Genomic DNA, 19560 nt, shown 5'->3' with positions numbered 1-19560 from the left:
AATGGCAGCCTTAACCCGGTTCATTAGTAAGTCAGCTGATAAGGCACTCCCATTCTTTGTGGTCTTGCGGCCGAATAAAACTTTTGAGTGGGGAAAGGATCAGGTCAAAGCCTGGGAGGTGGTTAGAAATCATTTAAGGTCGTTGCTGACGGTAGCAAGACCAGAACGTGGAGTACAGTTACAATTGTACATATTAGCCTCGTCGAAGACGGTGGCAGCGGTGTTTTTGGTAGAGAGAAATAAACAACAAATGCCGATATACTTTGTCAGCCATGTTCTGAATGCTGCAGAACGCAGATATCCGATAATTCAGAAGATGGCATATGCCATTGTGATAGCGGCAAGGAAACTTCGCCCTTATTTTGATGCTCATGTAATACATGTGTTGACCAATCAGCCGCTAGAAAAGTCATTGCAGAAGATGGACACTTCAGGTCGATTATTAAAATGGGCAATTGAGCTGTCGGAATATGAGTTGGTCTATAAGTCCAGAGTATCAATTAAGGCATAGGCGTTATCGGACTTCATTGTAGAAGCCTCTTACACTAACGAGGAAGAGCAACTGAGAACATGGCAAGTGTCAGTAGAGGAATCTTCAACTATGGCTGGATCGGGGGCCTGAATAGTGATACCGTCTCCATAGGGGGATGTGTTCGAGTATGCATTAAAGTTCAAATTCAAGGCTTCAAATAACGAAGATGAGTATGAAGCAGCGATAGTAGGGGTCCAATTGTCCATAGCGGTAGAGGTCAAGCGATTAATTCTGATTATGGATTTGCAGTTGGTGTCAAGTCAGTTTACTTGAGAATATGAGGCAAGGGAGCTAGTAATGGTAAAATATCTTGAAAAGCTCAAGCAATTGTCGGCAAAGTTGGAACACTTTGAGATAACCTTGGTTCAGAGAGCGCAAAACTCACAGGCTGATGCTTTAGTAAGATTGGCCAGTTCCAGTTTCAACGACCTAGAGAGAACAGTCATGGTCAAGATATTGAAACAAAGAAGTATTGATGAAGGTTCTGAACAGGTGCACTATGTTAATAGCAGCAACCGTGGTATGATAAAATTCTGGGGTACATATTGTTTGGTACCTTACGAACTGATAAGGCTGAGTCGGGAAAGCTGAAGTGAGATAGTGTATGATTATTCGTTATGCACCAGGGGCAATGTACAAAAGGGGTTTCTCATTGCCTCTTCAGAGATGTATAACGGACTTTGAATCGGCAAGACTCATTGAAGAAATACATGAGGGTACCTGCGATAATCATATCGGGGGCAGAGCCTTGTGATTGGAAGCAATGAAACGGGGATATTACTGGCCGACAATGAGCGAGGACGCTTTGGAGTATGTAAAGCGGTGTGAAAAGTGCCAGAAGTATGCACCATTTATCAATCTTCCGCCTAACGATTTGACACTGATACTGAATCCAGTCCCATATGCACAATAGGGAATGGTTATAGTGGGACCGTTTCCATCAGCCACTAGGGGTAGAAAATTCTTGATAGTGGGTATTGACTACTTCTCAAAATGGATAGAGGTGGAGCCAGTCACGAAGATATCTGCATCCAAAGTAAAAAAGCTCATCTGGAAGAATATCTTCACTAGATTTGGATTGCCGATGGCAACGGTTTTTTATCACGGGTCGCAATTCGATTGTAAGCTGGTAAAAGACCTTATGGCAATGTACAAGGTAAAGTTTGCGTATGTGGCAGTGTGCCATCCACAATCTAACTGCCAGGTGGAGGCGGCCAACTAGAAGATCTTAACGGTGCTAAAAAATAAAATAGAAGATACAACGGGGTTGTAGGCCGTCTTTATACCGGAGATCTTGTGGGTAAACCGAAATACAACCAGAGAAGCAACTGGTGAATCTCCCTTTAACCTGGTATTTGGCATAGAAGCGGTGATACCAGCTGAGGTAGGGCTTCCGAAATTTAGAATTCAGCATTATTGTAAGGAATAAAATGATCTTTTGGTACGACAACAATTAGATTTCTTGCCTGAACTTTGGGAGAAAGCTGCAGTTAAGTTAGCGGCATATAACTACAGAATGTCAAGGGCATATAATAGAAGGGTCAATCATCGTCCTATGACCATTGGAGATATGGTTTTGAGGAGAACGACAACAATAGGAAAAGGAAACTTTGACGGCAAGATATCGGCAAACTGGGAAGGGCCTTATAAAATCAGCGATTCAGTCCGACAAGGGTCATACCGTCTAGAAATTATGGAAGGAAATCCATTAAAGAATGTATGGAATGCTGCAGTGCTTAAGAAGTTTTATGTTTAAATTGCTTAAATATGTATATAATTTTGGTAAGGTAATGTATCATGTATGCTTTTGAACTATCTTAATCAAATAATACCGATAAAAATATAAAGGGTACCTGATCTGATAGCAGCTTGTTGTTAGGCATCCTCCATTTGAGGTAACATAATCAAATGGGATGGACAGCTAAAAACCACTCCCTCGAAGGTAGTGAATTCACAGTCTTATCAATTGTGAACATCTACTCTTCGTGAGGCTGTAGTTTCAAAGTATAATACCGGCCAAATCAGATCACGGTATATGCTGACATGAGGCATAACCATGAAAAAGATAGCCGAGAGAGGCATTTCAGTAGGTGTAAACAAACACTACTCAAATTGCCGGTGTAATAATTTAAACCAACAGTTCACAACTCGGCTACTACAGCAAGACGGTAAAAGACATGCATACAGTAGATATAATAAATTAAAATAGCAAACTCAATTCAGAAGATAATTTCCATAAAACTTTTAAATAAAAAGCTATTTAATAGGCTGAAAACGGAAATGGAAATGCATAATAAAGATAAAATTGAAAGAAGAAAACGGAAATGGAAATGCGTATAGTACATAAGTTAGATTCCTTAATGAATGCACCAGCTATGCAGGTACATTCCTTAAGGGGGCAGATAACATCGATAGTCAAACATAAAATGTTTTTATATTTTTCTGTTGTAAACAACATTTTTAAAGCATAAATCATGATAAGAGTAACCGTGATTAAAGTAGCAAAATGATAAACGAGGTAGCAAATATACATTCGACAGGCATCACCACAAAAAGGGTATATGTCGATAAACAGCACAAGCAAAAGAAAAAGAGTTTTACAATAAACAAAAATATTCAAATACATCAATGCTGATAAGGTTCAAGTACACATGAGCGACATGATGATATCGGTGATGACTGCCCGCCCCTTCAAGCTTGAGGTATATCTGTTCCCTCAGTTACGAGAGAGTTTAGAAGGTTGGGGTCCACCATTAACATTATCACTGCTGTGATCAGCATTGAAGAGACCTTCATCAGCAAACTGCTGCTGTTCAAAGCCGGTAGTTTTCTCGTGAGCTTTGCTATTGAAGGCTACCTTGACCTTAGCCAGTCAGGTTTTGTCCAGCCGGTAACCTGAACAACACAACGCTGAGCTGCAGTCCACCCACTGTCATAACGGTTCTGAAGTCTTTTTATGAAATCAGTAGACCTCAGGTACCGACTGACAGCTATCTGCTTGATGTCAGGCTTGTCAGCCTCCATCTTTTGGACTTTCTCTTTAAAAAGGCCGATGACACCCTTAGCATCATCGAGCTCCTTCCGAACCACTGGCAGTTGATCAATAGCCTTGGATTTTTCTTCCAATTGTAAGCAGAGGCTCTTAATCTCATCTTCGGCAGCTTTGGACTTATTAGCCTTTTCCCTAAGAGCTTTCAGCTCTTTATCTTCCTTCTTTTTTGCCGCCTTAATGCCGTCAAGAGCCTTTTGTGAATTTTTCAGAGCAGTTTCCGCGGTTTGCTGGTTCAGCGAGGCTTGGTGATGTTGTTCCTGATAATACCGGTACATTTCAACAAGCTCGGAACCGGAGACAACAACCTACGTAATTAGTACAGCAACCAAACATGTAAGAAAGAGGCAAAGTAAAAAAAAATAATATACATCTACACATACATAAAATAATAATAATAATAAAATAGAAATAAATAAATGCAATAAAGGTTTGCTGGAAATGCAATCATGCTAGACCGATACAATACCTTTATTAAATCATGCATTTGCTGAGCTGCAACTGGGCCGACGAGGCCAGCAGGCCTGTCAACAGGAGTAGCCCGGTTGCAAAGCAACCGATATCCAAGGTTACCACCCCAAAGTAGGTCATCGGTAAAGATGGACTCATTCCGGCATACGTCTAGCTCTGGTTGCCAGCGATTCTGGGAGTTGCCATCAGGAATGGCAAATCTCTTTGCCACCTCGTCAGGAATCTTACCGGACGGCCGCTCTATCCATTGATTTTCCTGGTATACAATACCGGGTGCGCTTGCATCAGAGCCGGTATGGGCCTTAGCCCGTGGCTCAGAATGAAGTATAGTCGTAGGCTAAATGGGGGGTGGAGAGTCCTCAATTTCTTCCACCTTGACCCCATCCGGCATAGTCTTCTTTAACGTTTGGATAGGAGCTTCAGGAGGCACTTGCTGCTATGGCTGGGTTTGCTGCTGAGAATCCTGGTCCTTGTGCTGTGGGGCTTGCTGCCTTTGCTGCTCCTCATCCGTCATCGCCCTTTTAGCGGCTTGCTCATCCTCTTTTCTCGAGCCAAAGGCTCCACTCATCCCACCACGCCAGTTAGCGAGAGGAGTAATGCGTTTAGGGTTTCTTCTAGTGTTGTCATCTGCCATTCTCTCAGCCCTCCTTTTCGGATTACGTGATTAGGAAGAAGATCGGCTGCAGTACGTTGCGAGCGTGTCGTAGGCAGGCTTGGGAGAAGAAGGGCAGCGTTTCAACACTCTTTTTCAGTCAGCAGACAGCCCAAGGATTTTTCGGTCTAACTTCTCAAAACCTGCACCAAGTAAGTCACCTTAGATGAGAGCAGTAAAAATACCAGACTATGAATTGACACTCAAAAAGGAAACATCCAATATCAAAGATTGGTACACATATATATACAAAAATAGAAGAGCAATACCATAACTATTAGTAGTATAGAGATCGATATGAGACAAAGGGGCGTTACTAAGTATATATTTCACATTCGGCAGTGACAAGCTAAAGTCGTATCACCTAATCAAAAGATTTACCTAAGTCCTCTAACTAAAGTAGATAGGGAAGTAGGGTCGAATCCACAGGAAAACAAGTCTTTCTATTCCTAAATAAATAATATAATCTAAACTATTAAGTAGCAAACTATTTTTGTGAGAATTAAACTAAGGAAAATAAATAAACTGATGCAAAATAAACTAAGGAGAAATCAATAAATAAAATCTTAGGGTATAGGTTCACCAATAAATAATATTCCAGGGTAAAACACAATAATCAATCATTAATGCATCAATTAATTAGATCATAAAAGGCTTTCGCTATGTATTACAATAACAGATTAACCTACTGGAATTAAATCGCATCTCTCGAATCTTGACTCAACCATTATAAATTAACTTGCCTATTGAAAATAAGCCTAAACATCAATTCTCATCTTTCAAATCTCAAATCAATAATGCATAACTCATACAATTAAACCTGGCCAAATATAATTTCATAGCATTAAATCAATCAATAGGAAACCAATCAAGCATTGACAATCAACAATAGTAAATTATCCCTTCATATTATTTATGGATCCTCACAACCCTAGAAATAAGACTACTCACACATATTTAAATCTAAACTAAGCAAAGCAAATAAACAAGACATAATTAATCAAAGCAATTAAATTACTTAAAATAAAAGGGAAGAAATCGTTACCAAAATAAACGGAAATGATGAATTGCATAAAACTCAAAGTGTAGAGAGAGAAAACAAGAGTATTAACCAAAAGCTTAAAACTAAAATCAGGAAGTTAACTAATGAAAAGACGTCCGCAAAACTTGATTAACAAAGTCTATTTATACTTAGGCTCCTAAATCCTAAATTAAAACAAAGTAAAATTCACAAAAATGCTCCTTAAAAGCACGCGCCCAGTCGAGCGCCATCTCGCCAGGCCGGGCCCGCCTTCGGGCGAAGAGCTACTTCTTTCCCTTTGCCTCGCCTGGCCGGACGCGCCTCAAGGCGAGGGCTTCCCTAGTCGGGCGAGCTCTCAGGCATCATGGACTTCCTCAATTAGTCTATTTCTTAGCCCAATCCGCATTTTCTCTTCGGGTCTTTATGACTCGGTCCAATGCTTCGAACTCTTCTTCTTCACCGATCCCTTAATCACCGGTTTGATTGCTCCAACGCGGCCTTGGGCTTCGGAATGTGGTCATATGAATGCGATCCTACTCCAATGCTCGTGGTGGCTCAAATAAGTCCGGGAAAATGCTCCAAATCCGCAATTTCCTATAAAATAATACCAAGACTACGAGAACACCAGAAATCGCATATTAGTAACAAAAGTGGCTCTAAAGAGCCAAAAATACTCCTAAAGATGACCAAGGGACGGGGGTAAAACACTATATAAGATGAACATATCAGGTAACCACACCCTAGGAACTATTTGTACAGTATCATCGTCAATCTCAATCTCTTCTATGCCGAAATAATCGCAAGCTCTGCGTTCTTGAACGCCAAGACCCCTCTCAGCAATAGAGTCAAAACATGTATGGGGACGGTAAAAGGTCCTAATTGGGAAGTCTTCTGGAACATGCATAGAGAAAAACTTGTCTTTCCAGCCTTTGAGCTAGATAGTTTGCGGTGGACGGTATACTTGCGGGGAGCTGTGTAAATTGACCACCAACCCTCAGATTGGCCGTCCCGTTTTAGCCAATGAAGCCTCCTGAACAAGTTCAGAGTCAAAGGAAAGTTCTTATAGAGCATGACCCAAACAATTTCCACTACCGTCTGAATAGTCTGCAGAGTGAGTTGTACAAGGTAGACATTCTAGGTCCGTAGAATCTTACAATAAAATCATGGATAAGGAAGCGGAGGCCGAAGTTAAGGTGTTTAGCGTAAATAGCAACATGGTCAACAAGACAGTCCAGAACAGTGGACTCGGCAGGAGGCAGGGTCAGTTCGTAACCATCAGGAAGCCGATAGAATCGCTTGGCATGTCGGCAATAATCTTTCTGAAGAGCGAGCTTTGCGCCATACTTTGTTGGTTTTGGCCTCGGCAACTTTGTTGGTAGGGTCAAAATTAATGGGATGCCGATACTCAGCATCGTCCTCCTCAAAGTTGTACCCTTCATCTAAACTTTCTTTTTTGGTAACCTGCTCCATTAGGTTTACCAAATCATCCTGGCCATCTGCGTTTACGGCCTCCTCTTGGTTAACCTCCTCACCGTCATTTAATTCTTCATCATGAAGGACATAATTTAACGGTCGAATCATGAACATCTGACCCGTTGTTACCATTATCACCGCTAGGACCCAAATTAGGGCCCTCAGGCTCTGACTCATCGGAGGAACTCACAACCTGCGCCTTATCAGGCCTCTGACTGGTTTCAGCTTCTGCAGAAGGGATATCAGATGTAACATGGGGTTGGTAGCTAGTTCTCTTTGTCATCGGCATGGTTGCAACCCTAATGTGACCAACGTTAGAACCGTATTGGTCAAGATCTGGTTTATCAGCGAAACTACGCAAATGATATCGGACACTAACTGGCTCAACGTCAAGCACCTCGATATCAGCAGGCGAATCAGGGTTATTTGGTCAAAAAACCCTCTCACAGTCAGCTATAACCTTGTGACTGTAATAGGCCTGCCTTTGCTCTTTAGCAGTTAACGGCTGAAACGGATCTTCAATATTATCAGAAAGAGAAGACGTTGTACCTTGGGTTTTATCGATATCTTTACCAAAAGATTGCCTAATAAGACGACGCCGAACGGTATTGAGTGTGGGTTTGTTCCTCCTCCAAACTATTCTCAGACATTTATAACTGCTAACTACGCTAAAATCGGAAAAATAAAAAACATGCAAAATTAATGTTAGGGTTCGTGAATACCTTCAAAATTCCAATCAATGAATGCACCTAAAAGTTACAAGATGTCGTACTCCAAATCCCCGCTGCATTTGAGAACACTTGATAGCCGCTAAAAAACTTACACAGAGATGCCTTGAATTCGCTTAAGTTTGATTTCGAGAGGTTTTTTAGGAAGATGAAAAGAAAAAGGGGAAGCAAATACTATTTATATGGGTCTCAAAAAGTGACGGTTGATGTGACGGGCTGGTCAGAAATCAAAGGGCTGGGAAATATTGTCAATTCAAAACTTTTCAGCCGGATTAACGACACGTGTCCTTGGAATAGTCAAACTTCCCGCCTAATATATATATATATATAAAAATAAATAAAACTTTAAAATAGCGATTGGTATTCCAATCGGCCTAAGTATAAAGTAAAGCTTATCTTCTATCAGCAGACAAGCTCACTTAGGGGGCAAATCGGAGATTTTTTGCTCCCAGCCCGATTATAAAGTAGAGCTTATTTGCTAACAGCAGACAAGCTCACTTGGGGGGCAAATCGGAGATTTTTTTGCTCCCAGCCTAATTATAAAGTAAAGCTTATATACAGACAGCAGACAAGCTCACGTGGGGGGCAAATCGGAGATTTTTTGCTCCCAGGCTAATTATAAAGTAGAGCTTATCTGCTATCAGTAAACAAGCTCACTTGGGGGGGAAATCGAAGATTTTTTGCTCCTAGCCTAACTACAGAGTAGAGCTTATTTTCTGTTAGCAGACAAGCTCACTTAGGGGGCAAGTCGGAGAATTTTTTGCTCCCAACCTGATTATAAAGTAGAGCTTATCTGCTGATAGTAGACAAGCTCCCTTGGGGGGCAAATCAGAGACTTTTTGCTCCCAGCCTGATTATAAAGTAGAGCTTATCTATAGACAGCAGGCAAGCTCACTTGGGGGGCAAATCGGAGATTTTTTGCTCCCAAGCTAATTATAAAGTAGAGCTTATCTGCTATCAGCAGACAAGCTCACTTGGGGGACAAATCGGAGATTTTTTCTCTCAGCCTGAATATAAAGTAGAGCTTCTCTATAGTCAGCAGACAAGCTCACTTGGGGTTAAACCTGGGCATCGTGCCGGGCCGTGCCACCGCGGGCCGTGCCTGGCGGGCCACGGGCTCCGGCGTGCCGTGCCGGTCGTGCCACCGTGCCGAAGACCCCGTGCCGTGCCGTGCCGGTCGTGCCACCGTGCCGAAGACCCCGTGCCGTGCCGTGCCGGCCATTCTCACAGGCCAGCCCACGGCCTGGCACGGCCCTCGTGCCTAGCGGGCTCGTGCCGTGCCGGCCACGTGCCAGCCTGCGTGCTGGCCTGGCGGGCTAGCTGCGGGCTGGGCTGTTCAAGATTTTTTTTTTTATTTTTTTTTTATTTTTATTATTATTATTATTATTATTATAATGTTTACACTATAATACTATATAAATAAATATATATATATAAATATATAAATATATAATTTATATATAAATATATATATTTATATATATATATATTAATATATATATATTAATATATATATATATTTATTTATTTAGGGCGTGCCTGGGCGGGCTGGCACGGCGGGCCGGCACGGCGGGCGTAGGGGCGGGCTCGTGCCGTGCCGAAAAGTCCACCTCTTGTCCGTGGCACGGCCCACGGCACGCCGGCGGGCCACCGTGCTGTGCCGGGCCACCACCCGGGCCGTGCCGTGCCTCGTCGAAGGGCGGGCCGTGCCGGGCGGCACGCGGGCCACCCTGGCCCGTGCCCAGCTCTACTTGGGGTGTTAATCGGAGATTTTTTGCTCTAAGCCTGAACATAGAGTTCAACATATCACTAAGTTAAGATGAGAACTCAGTCTCCTAAAATTGAAATGATTGAGTACAAATAAAGTTCAAGTGTAAACTCAGTCTCCTAGAGATTAAATGGTTGAGCCCATTAAAAGTGAGAACCTCAGTTTCACAGACATCCTCACTTGGGGGCCTAGTTGTATAGGGAGATACCAATAACAGGTATAAGAATGTCGATATCAACCCTATTACAGAATACATGGATTCCTACTACGGATCATAATGACCATATCGGTATACACTCATAACGACATAGGTAATGGTCGTCCTGTGAGCAACACGTGGCGTCAGGCGACCAACACTTGGCATGTATGTGACTTGCATGGCATGCAGCCACCTGGCAGTTGGATTCTCTATAAATAGGCAAGTTAATTCTTCATTAAAGGGTAGCATTTATTACACTCTCTCTCTCTGTCTCTCTCTCTTATTCTCTCTCTTATTATCTTCACTTTTTCTTCTTCTTAAACACTTTCTGACTTTACCATCGGAGTGGTTATCCTCGGATTCACCCCGAGATTAGCTAATCCTTATTTCCTGTGTTCGTGCTTACATGGACAATAGGGTCTTCACGGATTCTGGGTACGGGTTGTTGGGTTACATCCTGAACACCAAGACAAACAACTTTGAGGTTCTCTGGTATACATGGCTTTAAGGCCATTTGATGATGTATCAAAAGCTCATTCATTTCTTTGTATGAATGACATCTGGTGCTAAACAATTCATACACCATTATTGCTATAATATTCATATATAAAAGATGTAGTTGGCCGAGAACAAAGCCACCCAGCTACTCAGGACACGGCAAATAGAAAGCCGAGCTCCATTTGAGAAGATAACTTGTCTTCATGCATCGAAATGGCCAAGTGCCGAGCTCGATGTGAGAAGGCTTGCAACTTTGTAAAAGCAAGCGGTAAAATGCGGAACAAGAAAACTTGGCCAGCAGGGCGAATCCCCTAGTACGAGGAGCCATTGATGTCGTGTGTTATACTGTGTCCAATTTGTTAATTACAAAGCATACGGCATGAAATGGCCATACAACATTGTTGCCAAGCTCCATTTGAGGACAAGCTACTCAAGTTGAAGACAAATGCCGAGTGAAATAGGTATGCTCCCCCGTACAAGCAATGATGGTCGGCATGTTGAGCTTTACAGCTTTGCAAATTATTATATTATTATATTATGATAATAATTTATCATAATATAAATTTTTTACATGTCTAATGTGAAGAAGCATAATATAAATTTGCCGAAGAAAAGATACTATATTATTTTGTTACTGTCATTGGTGGAAATGTAAGAGCTCCATGTATTGCCTCTTGCGTGAGCTTAAGTGGAGCGGCATTCAAGAACACTCGACAAAGCAACTCGGCACAATAATACCATGATGCCGACCACCATTTGAGAACAAGCCTGCCCTTATACATTCAGGTGGCATAAATGCAACATAAGACTTGAGAGCTCACTCTCATTAAGTGAGCTATCCGGCAGATTGTCGAACCCCGCATTACGACCGAACAACAAGAAGAGTAGCTACTCATGAATACTTCAGTTAAGCAGCACAGCTCAATGTGAGAATCATCTCACGTTCAAGCATCGGAACGACACTTAAGCCTGGTGAAACTTGAAAGCTCATCTTCAAGAACTATGCTACATACGGCATTTTCATGCCAAGCTCCTCATGAATACGAAAATTAAACGGCGGCTAAGTACCGAGCTCAATGTGAGGAAGTCCTCAACTTCGTAAAAGCAAGTGGGAAATAGGCTCAAACCCATCTCCATGAGAGTATGATCATATGAGCGGCTTGGCCGAGTTGGTGTTCGAGCGAAGCTGGCCGAGCTGCCTTCCACCAAAGCCTCACCTTTTCACTTCTTGGCGGCAAAATGGCAGCAGCATTGTTGGCCGAATAAAATTGCAAAGCACCCTCCAAGGTATATATAGCTGGTCGGCCCCTTGTTACTACACGACATGGCTGGCCAAATGAAAGTACGAAGCTCACCCTTGCGAGCATAGCTACCCGGCCAAGCCAGTGAAGCAGCATGACCAAGCTACAGCCTGGCCGAGTTGCCCTTCAAAGAAACACCATGTTCCTAATTCTAGGCAGCCATGCTGCCTGTCCGAGTGAAAGCGGTGGCCGAGCTGCCATATAATGATACTATGCTTTTAGCATGAGCATTATTATTATGCTTATATATAATAGTTTAATAATAATATTATAATATTCATGTATAAATTTTTTTTTTATTTTTTTTATTATTATTATTATACCTTCCATTGAACATACACACATGATGAGTGGCAATTGTCTAAAGCCAAGTGTCGTACTATGTGTCTTATATCCATATAGGTAGCTGGCACTACCATTTGCATAAATATAGCCACGAGGCAAAGTTTTTAAGCGGCACTAAAGAGATTATTGATGAATAAAAGCTTCAATATGTACTCTATAAGAAACTCAACATGGTTGAATATAGCAAGGCCGAGTAGGCCGACTGAGTGAAAATGCAAGGCATGCCCCTCCTAGCATAGCTGGTCGGCAACAACAGCCTGGTCGAGCTGCCTTCAACTTAAGCACCAGCTACTCCTCTTTAGGCGGCAAGGCAAGCAAGCTGGCCGAGTTAAAAAGCAAAGTGTGCCGTACCAAGCATAGCTACTCGGCCAAGGCAGAGCAGTAGCCTGGCAGAGCAGTAGCTTGGCGGAGCAGCAGCCTGGCCGAGCTGCTATTGAGCAAGAGCCCATGTTCCTACTTTCATACAGTCAGCAATGTGGCCGAGCTTCTTGGGCGAATGAAATAGGAAACCTCGCCCTTGGAAGCATAGATGATCGGCCAGCACTGGGCGTCCGAGTTGCCTTCGGGTAAGGAACTATCTTCTCTCTTTTAGGCAAACATATATGCCTTCGAGCGATGAAAAAAATCGGCAAAAATTTGTACTTGTCAGAATGCCTCAAAAAATATATTTTTAGAAAGGGAAATGGGCTAACGAGTCATCCGCGTTCGTTTAAAGCCCTAGAAAGGCACTTAAATGTTTTTCAAGTCAAATAAAATGACAGAATTCGATGTACTGAATGAGCGATACGGCCGAATGGTGGTATTATTGTTAGGCGACATCATTATTATGATTCTAAATATTGATTCAAAATAAAAAAAAAATAAAAAAATAAAAAAAAAAACCTGTCCGAGCTGCCTAGCCGAGTGCATAGATGGTCAGCCATGGCTGGGTGTCCGAGCTGCTATTGAGCAAAGGACCTCCTAATCACTTTCAGGTGGACAGGTATTAAGTCGGCTAATGTGCCGAATAAAATTGGGTGTCCGAGCTGCTATTAAGCAAAGGATCTCCTAATGACTTTTAGGTGGACGGGTAATGACTTGGCCAATGTGCTAAATGAAATTAAATGGAGATTGCTCATTGCATCACAAGACGGAAAAAATAATGCTGAAGAGAAACCAACATGTACAAGTAAGCATGGCTAGACGGCATTTGTCTTGCCGAGCTAGGTGGCCGAACTGCTATTGAGCAAAGGACCATCTACTCGATTCTAGGCGTCCTTTGCAAAAGAAGTTAATTAGCACAAGCAACTCGGCACCAAGATAGACCGACAAATTGAACTTCTGGTTCCCTCGCCGAATATGGATATGAAGCCGAGCTGGCCATACTAATGAAGCTAGCTTTGAGAAAATAGGCGACATGAATAGTAATATTGCCGAGCATATGGCATAACCATTGCTAAGTGGGCAAGAGTTAAGGCCAACCAACATCTTTTCCGAGCAGGCGTTGCGTGTCATCTCTTGAAGATGGGCATGCAAGACAACCCTAAGTCAAGAGCATAACTACTAAGTAAGATGGCCGAGCTTCCCTTGAGTGAAGCCTTTTGAGGCCTCGCAACCATGAATTTTGTTATACAACACTTGATGATGGCCAATATTTGGCATACTTGGCTGAGTGTAATGGCAAGGCTCGTCCTCGTATGCGTAGCTGATCGGTGGAGGCTGAGTTGCCCTCTAGTAGTGGATCACCTTCCAACTTTCATTCCACATACTTGGCCAAGTGAATTGGTTAAGAAAGTTTGTAAAGGCTGAGCTTCCCTCCAGCAAAGGACAACCTCTTTGCTTTTATTCGACAAGATTGACCTAATGAAATTAACCGAGTTTGCTTATATGCGAATATCCACTCGACAAATCTGAAAAATTATATGGCACGAATGCCGAGTTGGAAAATATCCATGAGAAAGGATGAAATAGAAAAATAATGGTATGAGCTCGACCCTTGCAGACGACCTTCTTTTAAAAGACTAAGCGGCATTCACAGCTACATAAGTTAAAGTGTCGACTATGATAATTTGCTCGACATTTAAGAGTCGACTATATATAAAGTCAAAGCATCCAAGATAACCTTTGTCCAAGTGGAAATGTCGAAGATGGTAGAATGATGACAAATGATGGGCAAGAGAGCCACTTGCGAGGGCAGGGGCTAAGTGCCAGCCAACCATGTTTCTTTCATGTTGTAGGAAACGATTGTTGAACAACGAGGCGTACTTGTCGAGCAGACAAATGCAAAGCGCTAAGACTTATTGTACAAAACAAAAGAGTCGGTACAGACTTAGTATGCTCCAGCCGAATGACATCAGTACCGAGTAGCTATCTAACTCATGCTTGACCAAGATGAATCAAGGCCAAGCATATCAATGTGATGATAAAACTAATATGAGTATCTAGCAACATCAATGGCAAGGCTTTAAGGTCCTAGCCAAATCATGAAATCAGCCGTATGCCGACGCAATATCCGAAGTTGGGCCTCTTGAGATCGTCCAACAACAAAGTGAAACCGAGCACCAAGATCAGGCCTGTTCGAAAACAATCAAACGGCCATGAGGCCAACCAACCATAAAGTCCTAATGGATAGGGGCTAGCTAGTACACAAAAGATAGCAAAGCTTAGTACGTAACCAAGCAACCGATTGAGCTGGCCAACACATGAGCCAAGGCCTAGCTTGAGCAAACAACCTTCCTTTAGGAAGATAAGCAGCACTTGTGAGAAGCCAAGTGGATGAGGACCATTAGGCCTCGACTTATTACTAAAGACCGCAAGAGGCAACAAATTTCAAAAGATTAATGCAAGAATTACCATTAGGTCGTGTAGGCCCTCTACGATTTCAAGATGTCTACTAAGTGTCCGACCATCTACGCAAGCATTCATTGCTCGCAAGATAGTTTCAAGGTCGGGTATCATTGCAACATAATCAAGTTGATGATCGAAGATAGAAGAAAGCTCATCAAAGATGGGGCAGCTTCTTCTAGTAATTGAACGGCCAGATCAGTAAACCAAAGGCTAGCCGTCACATTTAATTCGAGTCTTTGAACGATAAGCCAACCCATTGGGGCAATAAGGAAAGACTAAGATCCATACGTTCCTTATTGAGTAGCCACTTCCTGAAATAAAGGACAAAAAGTCCCTTAGTATGAGGCAATATACAAACCTTTATATGGTTAAAACGTATATTGTATGGCTCCTTCATCCGAACAAGTTCATAAAACCCTAGAAGAGGTTGAGCTGTTCATACAGCACCCTTCCAAGTCCGAGTAAGACTTGTCTTAAAAAGGCAAAACGGCACTTATGTCGAGCATCTATAAAAGGAGTGAGGCAAGATGGATGATACATACGGCTACATTGCCTAGTATAATACCCAATACAATGATAAAATGCTGAGTATAATCCTGAGAAGATTTACTCGGCAAATCACATTGTATACACTAGTAGAAAAAATGAAATAGGCATCGCAAAAACGGTGCGAAAGAAAATAGGCGGGATTGAGGGGAAGACTTTTCGCACCGGTTCTAACCAAACCGGTGCGAAAAGTGAGTAAATCGCACCGGTTCAAAGCTGTTGTAAAATTAAAAAAAAAAAACCGGTTTCTTTTACAGTGTTAGTTTTTGCTCTTTCAGGTTCTCGTTGTTCTCTTTATACTTGAGTTTGTGTGTTTGTTTAGTGTTATTGATGTTAATTTGATCAGTTTTGCTGTTGAGATCAATGAGCAATTGCGTCTTTGGTGGATTAGTTTTCCTTTTCCCTTCCATTTTAATCGTGGTGCTGCGAGGTTAGTTGTTGCGCGTGTGGTGCTATGCGTGTATTGTTGCGTGTAAGGTGTGCTGCTATTGCGTGTTGTGTGTGTTGTGTGGTGCTCTGTTGTGGGGTGCTACTGTTGTTGTTGAGTGTGGTTGTTGCTGCATCTCTAAGTGGATTGATTCTTCTTATTCTGTGAGTATATAAGATTACCAGAGTTAGGGAGAAAGAGGATGAGAGCCCTGAGGAAGAGGAGGATCAATTGTCACTGCACCAAGGAAGAGGTTAAATCTGAAGGTGCACTCAAAACCAATGCCAGACCCAAGCTCAGGAGAAACATGTATGCTTGCTAGTTCCTTATGTACTGTGATTTTGATGATGTTCATATAATTCTAGTATTGTAGTGTTATACCCAAGAGGCTGATGCTTTAATTGTGAATGTTTCAGGAGAGATGATGAAGCAGAGAATATCCCTATTTCTCTGAATTTGAACAATGTTAAGCGTGAGGCTAAGGTATCGCCCATAAGAACGAATCCTCCTACACCTCAGGGGTTTTCAGCCACTCGTGATCCTATCAAGGCCACACCTTCAAAGGGAACAAAGTCTAAGCTCATGTTATGGATCAAAGCTCTTTTAATGATGCCAATTCTTTGAATATGATCATTTGCTTCACCTTACAGATTGTATTCTCAATGCTAGTATATTCTTTCTTGTCAAGTTGTGGGATTAATTCCAATGTTTTTACTTGAAATTGCACATTACTAAATAAACCAAACTATACTAGGCCAATTTTCGGCAGTAAATTGATGAGAATCAATGTATGGACCTCAATCTCAACATATTATCATGCTAATTCTTAATCTATGTTACTGTTGCCTGTTCTTTTGGTGGTGCCAAACCAAGTTTTGTTTGGCTGAATCCTCACAATTTTTGAGTGAATTGATGAGAAAGTGTGCCGAAGCAAAAGCTATCCTCGTGGGGCTTCAACTTGCTGATTGGGTGGGCTGCACTGATGTGGTGGTTGAAAATGACAATGAGAGCGTCATTCATGCTATCAAAGAAGGTGAAGCTGGCAATCACTCATTCCAGCTTCTGTTAGAGGATATTCACTTTGTTGCTAGCTAAGTTCAGTTGTATTTCTTGGGCATGGGTGGGTAGAGAAGGTAATAAGGAGGCTCATGAGCTTGCTCATGTGTCTCCCTGGGGTCTTGATAGGAGAGTTTGGATGTCTGATTTGGCTATCTCTGATTTTCAGTCGAGTAATGATAATTGAGTTCCCTCTTAGGGCTTTGGTTCCAAAAAAAAAAAGAAAAGAAAAAGAGTGGTCTACTAGAATCTCCAAGTTGTCCTGCTACCAGTATTCTACAGTTGCTATGTTAAGCCTTTAAACTAACCATACTCTCCTGAAAACATGTAAACCAATCTTGCCATTTTGTTTTTACTGATTGATGTTAGTGTGATCTATTGATCCGAGAAAATACTTACAGCTGCCGTGAAATTGTCAAGATTTTCTTATGATATGGGTTCTTCTATTTCTCAGGTTCAAGAACCAATATATGGTGCCGAGTGCTTTACTTACGGACTCTTAGCTAGGCACAGGTGCCTTCTCGAGAGCTCCAGCCAGCTCAGTATTCTAGTCTTGAGAGCGTGTTTAACAACTATCATAGTCTTCAAACTATCTCTGGTTTATATGAAGCTAATCCACTCTATCTGCCTATTCTCTATCCTGTTGCTCAGGAGTAACATTTTTGAATTTGAGCGATGTACCTTTACAATGTGATGATCTTGCTCAGCTTCTTGGTAACTGTCTTAATCTCCGACGGCTTTGGGTAGGCATCTAAAACCTTTTTCTAACGTGAGACAAGATGTTTATTACTTGCACAGATTAACAATCAAATCAGCTGCTCTTTCAAAATAAATTTGCTCGAATGATCTCCACATTCTTTTGTTTATTGGATGCATTGCTTGATTTACTCCTACATTTAAATGAACTTGGTTCTTCTAAAGCTGTGAAAAGTCTTGTTTTTGATGCACTTATGTCATATGGATTGACTTTCATCATTGATGATCACATTTGCGATTTGATTGGTTTGATAAATGATCGAATACAAACTAATGGTCGCATAAAAGTGACTGAATGTTGATTATACTTGCTATATGTAAGCCATTATAGTTGGCAGAATTAAACATGAATAGTGGTTTTTTTTATTTTTTTTTATTTTTTTATTTTAAGCTTCTAGTATAGAAAACATTAAAAATGCAAGATGTTAATATTTTACGAGGCAGAGTTGAGGTTATTGCCAGAGTTCAAAATGCATTAGAAAGAAGCTTTGACCATATGTGGAATAATTTTTTTGATTTAATGGCTTATTGTTAATAGTGTACATCTGAGTCTGAACCAAGTATTAATTAGTGTGGTAAATGAGTGATGACTAGGTTTGCAATCCTGTAAAGATTGAATTTAAGATTGTAGATTCAGCCATATAATACTATATTGTACTTGCTACTCCGTAGTAATTTATGATTATGCCTCTTCTTAGATATATTTATTTTCTCACAAAATTCTGATAGCTTTTACATATCCAAACAATATTTACTGTTTGTCTTTTACATAAAGTTTCTCAATGCCTTTTGTGATTAAAGTAAATAGACATTGAACTGGTATTGATCTTGCTGCATGTACTTAGGTTCTAAAATTGCCATCCTTTTGTTATAGGTACTTGACACTGTTGGTGATAAAGGTCTTGAAGCTGTTGGGTCCAGCTGCCCTTTGCTTGAGGAACTCAGGGTATTCCCTGCAAACCCATTTGATGCTGACGTAGTCTACGGGGTAACAGAATCTGGTTTAGTTTCGGTGTCTTATGGATGCCCTAAGCTCCACTACGTTCTCTACTTTTGTCGGCAGATGACAGATGCCGTTGTAGCAACGTTTGCGAAAAACTGCCCCAATTTTACTCATTTCCGCCTCTGTATAATGAATCCAGGTGAACCCGACGACTTGACTGATGAATCTGTGGATGAGGCTTTTGGTTCGGTGGTAAAATCATGTAAGAAGCTCAGAAGACTTGTATTGTCCGGTTTATTGACTGATTTAACATTCGAATATATTGGCAAATATGCCAAGAACTTGGAGACACTTTCTGTGGCTTTTGTTGGAAGTAGTGACTTAGCTATGCAATGTGTTCTAGCTGGTTGTCCTAAGCTGAGACGGCTTGAAATAAGGGATTGCCCCTTTGGTAATAATGCTCTTCTTTCAGGGTTGGAGAAGTATGAATCTATGAGATCTCTTTGGATGTCGACTTGCAATGTCACAATGAATGCCTGTAGGCTGTTGGCAAAGGAAATGCCTAGGTTGAGGTCATAATGGTTGACGAAGTCAACAATGAATTTCAAGCTAGTAAAGAAGGAATGGAGGGTGTAATCTTGTATTTTATTTTATTTTCTTTGTGTGTAACCTTGTATTTTATTTTATATTTTATTTTTTTGGACGAAAATTATAATATTACAGCCTTTTTTTAATGAAAATATGTAACTTCATATATATATATATTAGTGTTTCTATATAAATTTAAGTGAAAAAAAATGCAAATTTTTATTTTTTATTTTTTGGGGTATTTTTAGCACTGGTTTTGAACCAAAACTGGTGCAAAAAGTTTTTTTTTGTAATTTTTTGGGCCATTTTCGCACCGGGCAAGAACCGGTGCTAAAAGTTTTTTTAAAATTTTTTTGGGCCATTTTTCGCACCGGCTCATAG

General features: G+C 41.3%; 1 protein-coding gene across 1 annotated transcript; it reads left to right on the top strand.

Annotated features, from left to right (window-relative positions):
* The first annotated feature begins 10299 nt into the window (after positions 1-10299).
* Positions 10300-19298, top strand: LOC110684886 (transport inhibitor response 1-like protein Os04g0395600). The gene is made up of 7 exons (XM_021861324.1): positions 10300-10385; positions 15732-15839; positions 16014-16145; positions 16253-16319; positions 17347-17434; positions 17544-17635; positions 18523-19298. The coding sequence occupies exons 1-7, from the start codon at positions 10300-10302 to the stop codon at positions 19168-19170; spliced, it is 1221 nt and encodes a 406-aa protein (XP_021717016.1). The 3' UTR covers positions 19171-19298.
* Positions 19299-19560: the final 262 nt, after the last annotated feature.

This window comes from Chenopodium quinoa, unplaced genomic scaffold (genome assembly GCF_001683475.1).
Source record: "Chenopodium quinoa cultivar QQ74 unplaced genomic scaffold, ASM168347v1, whole genome shotgun sequence".
Lineage (NCBI taxonomy): Eukaryota > Viridiplantae > Streptophyta > Magnoliopsida > Caryophyllales > Amaranthaceae > Chenopodium > Chenopodium quinoa.
Note: the sequence above shows the minus strand (reverse complement) of the source record. Positions and strands in the feature narration are given on the sequence as shown.

What these genes read in the sequence shown, in the direction of transcription:
- LOC110684886 (XM_021861324.1), top strand. Translation starts at nt 10,300, where the DNA reads ATGGACAATAGGGTCTTCACGGATTCTGGGTACGGGTTGTTGGGTTAC. An exon ending in AACAACTTTGAGGTTCTCTG is followed by an intron (nt 10,386 to 15,731) that starts GTATACATGGCT and finishes GTGTTTGTTTAG; the next exon opens with TGTTATTGATGTTAATTTGA. An exon ending in CCCAAGCTCAGGAGAAACAT is followed by an intron (nt 16,146 to 16,252) that starts GTATGCTTGCTA and finishes TGAATGTTTCAG; the next exon opens with GAGAGATGATGAAGCAGAGA.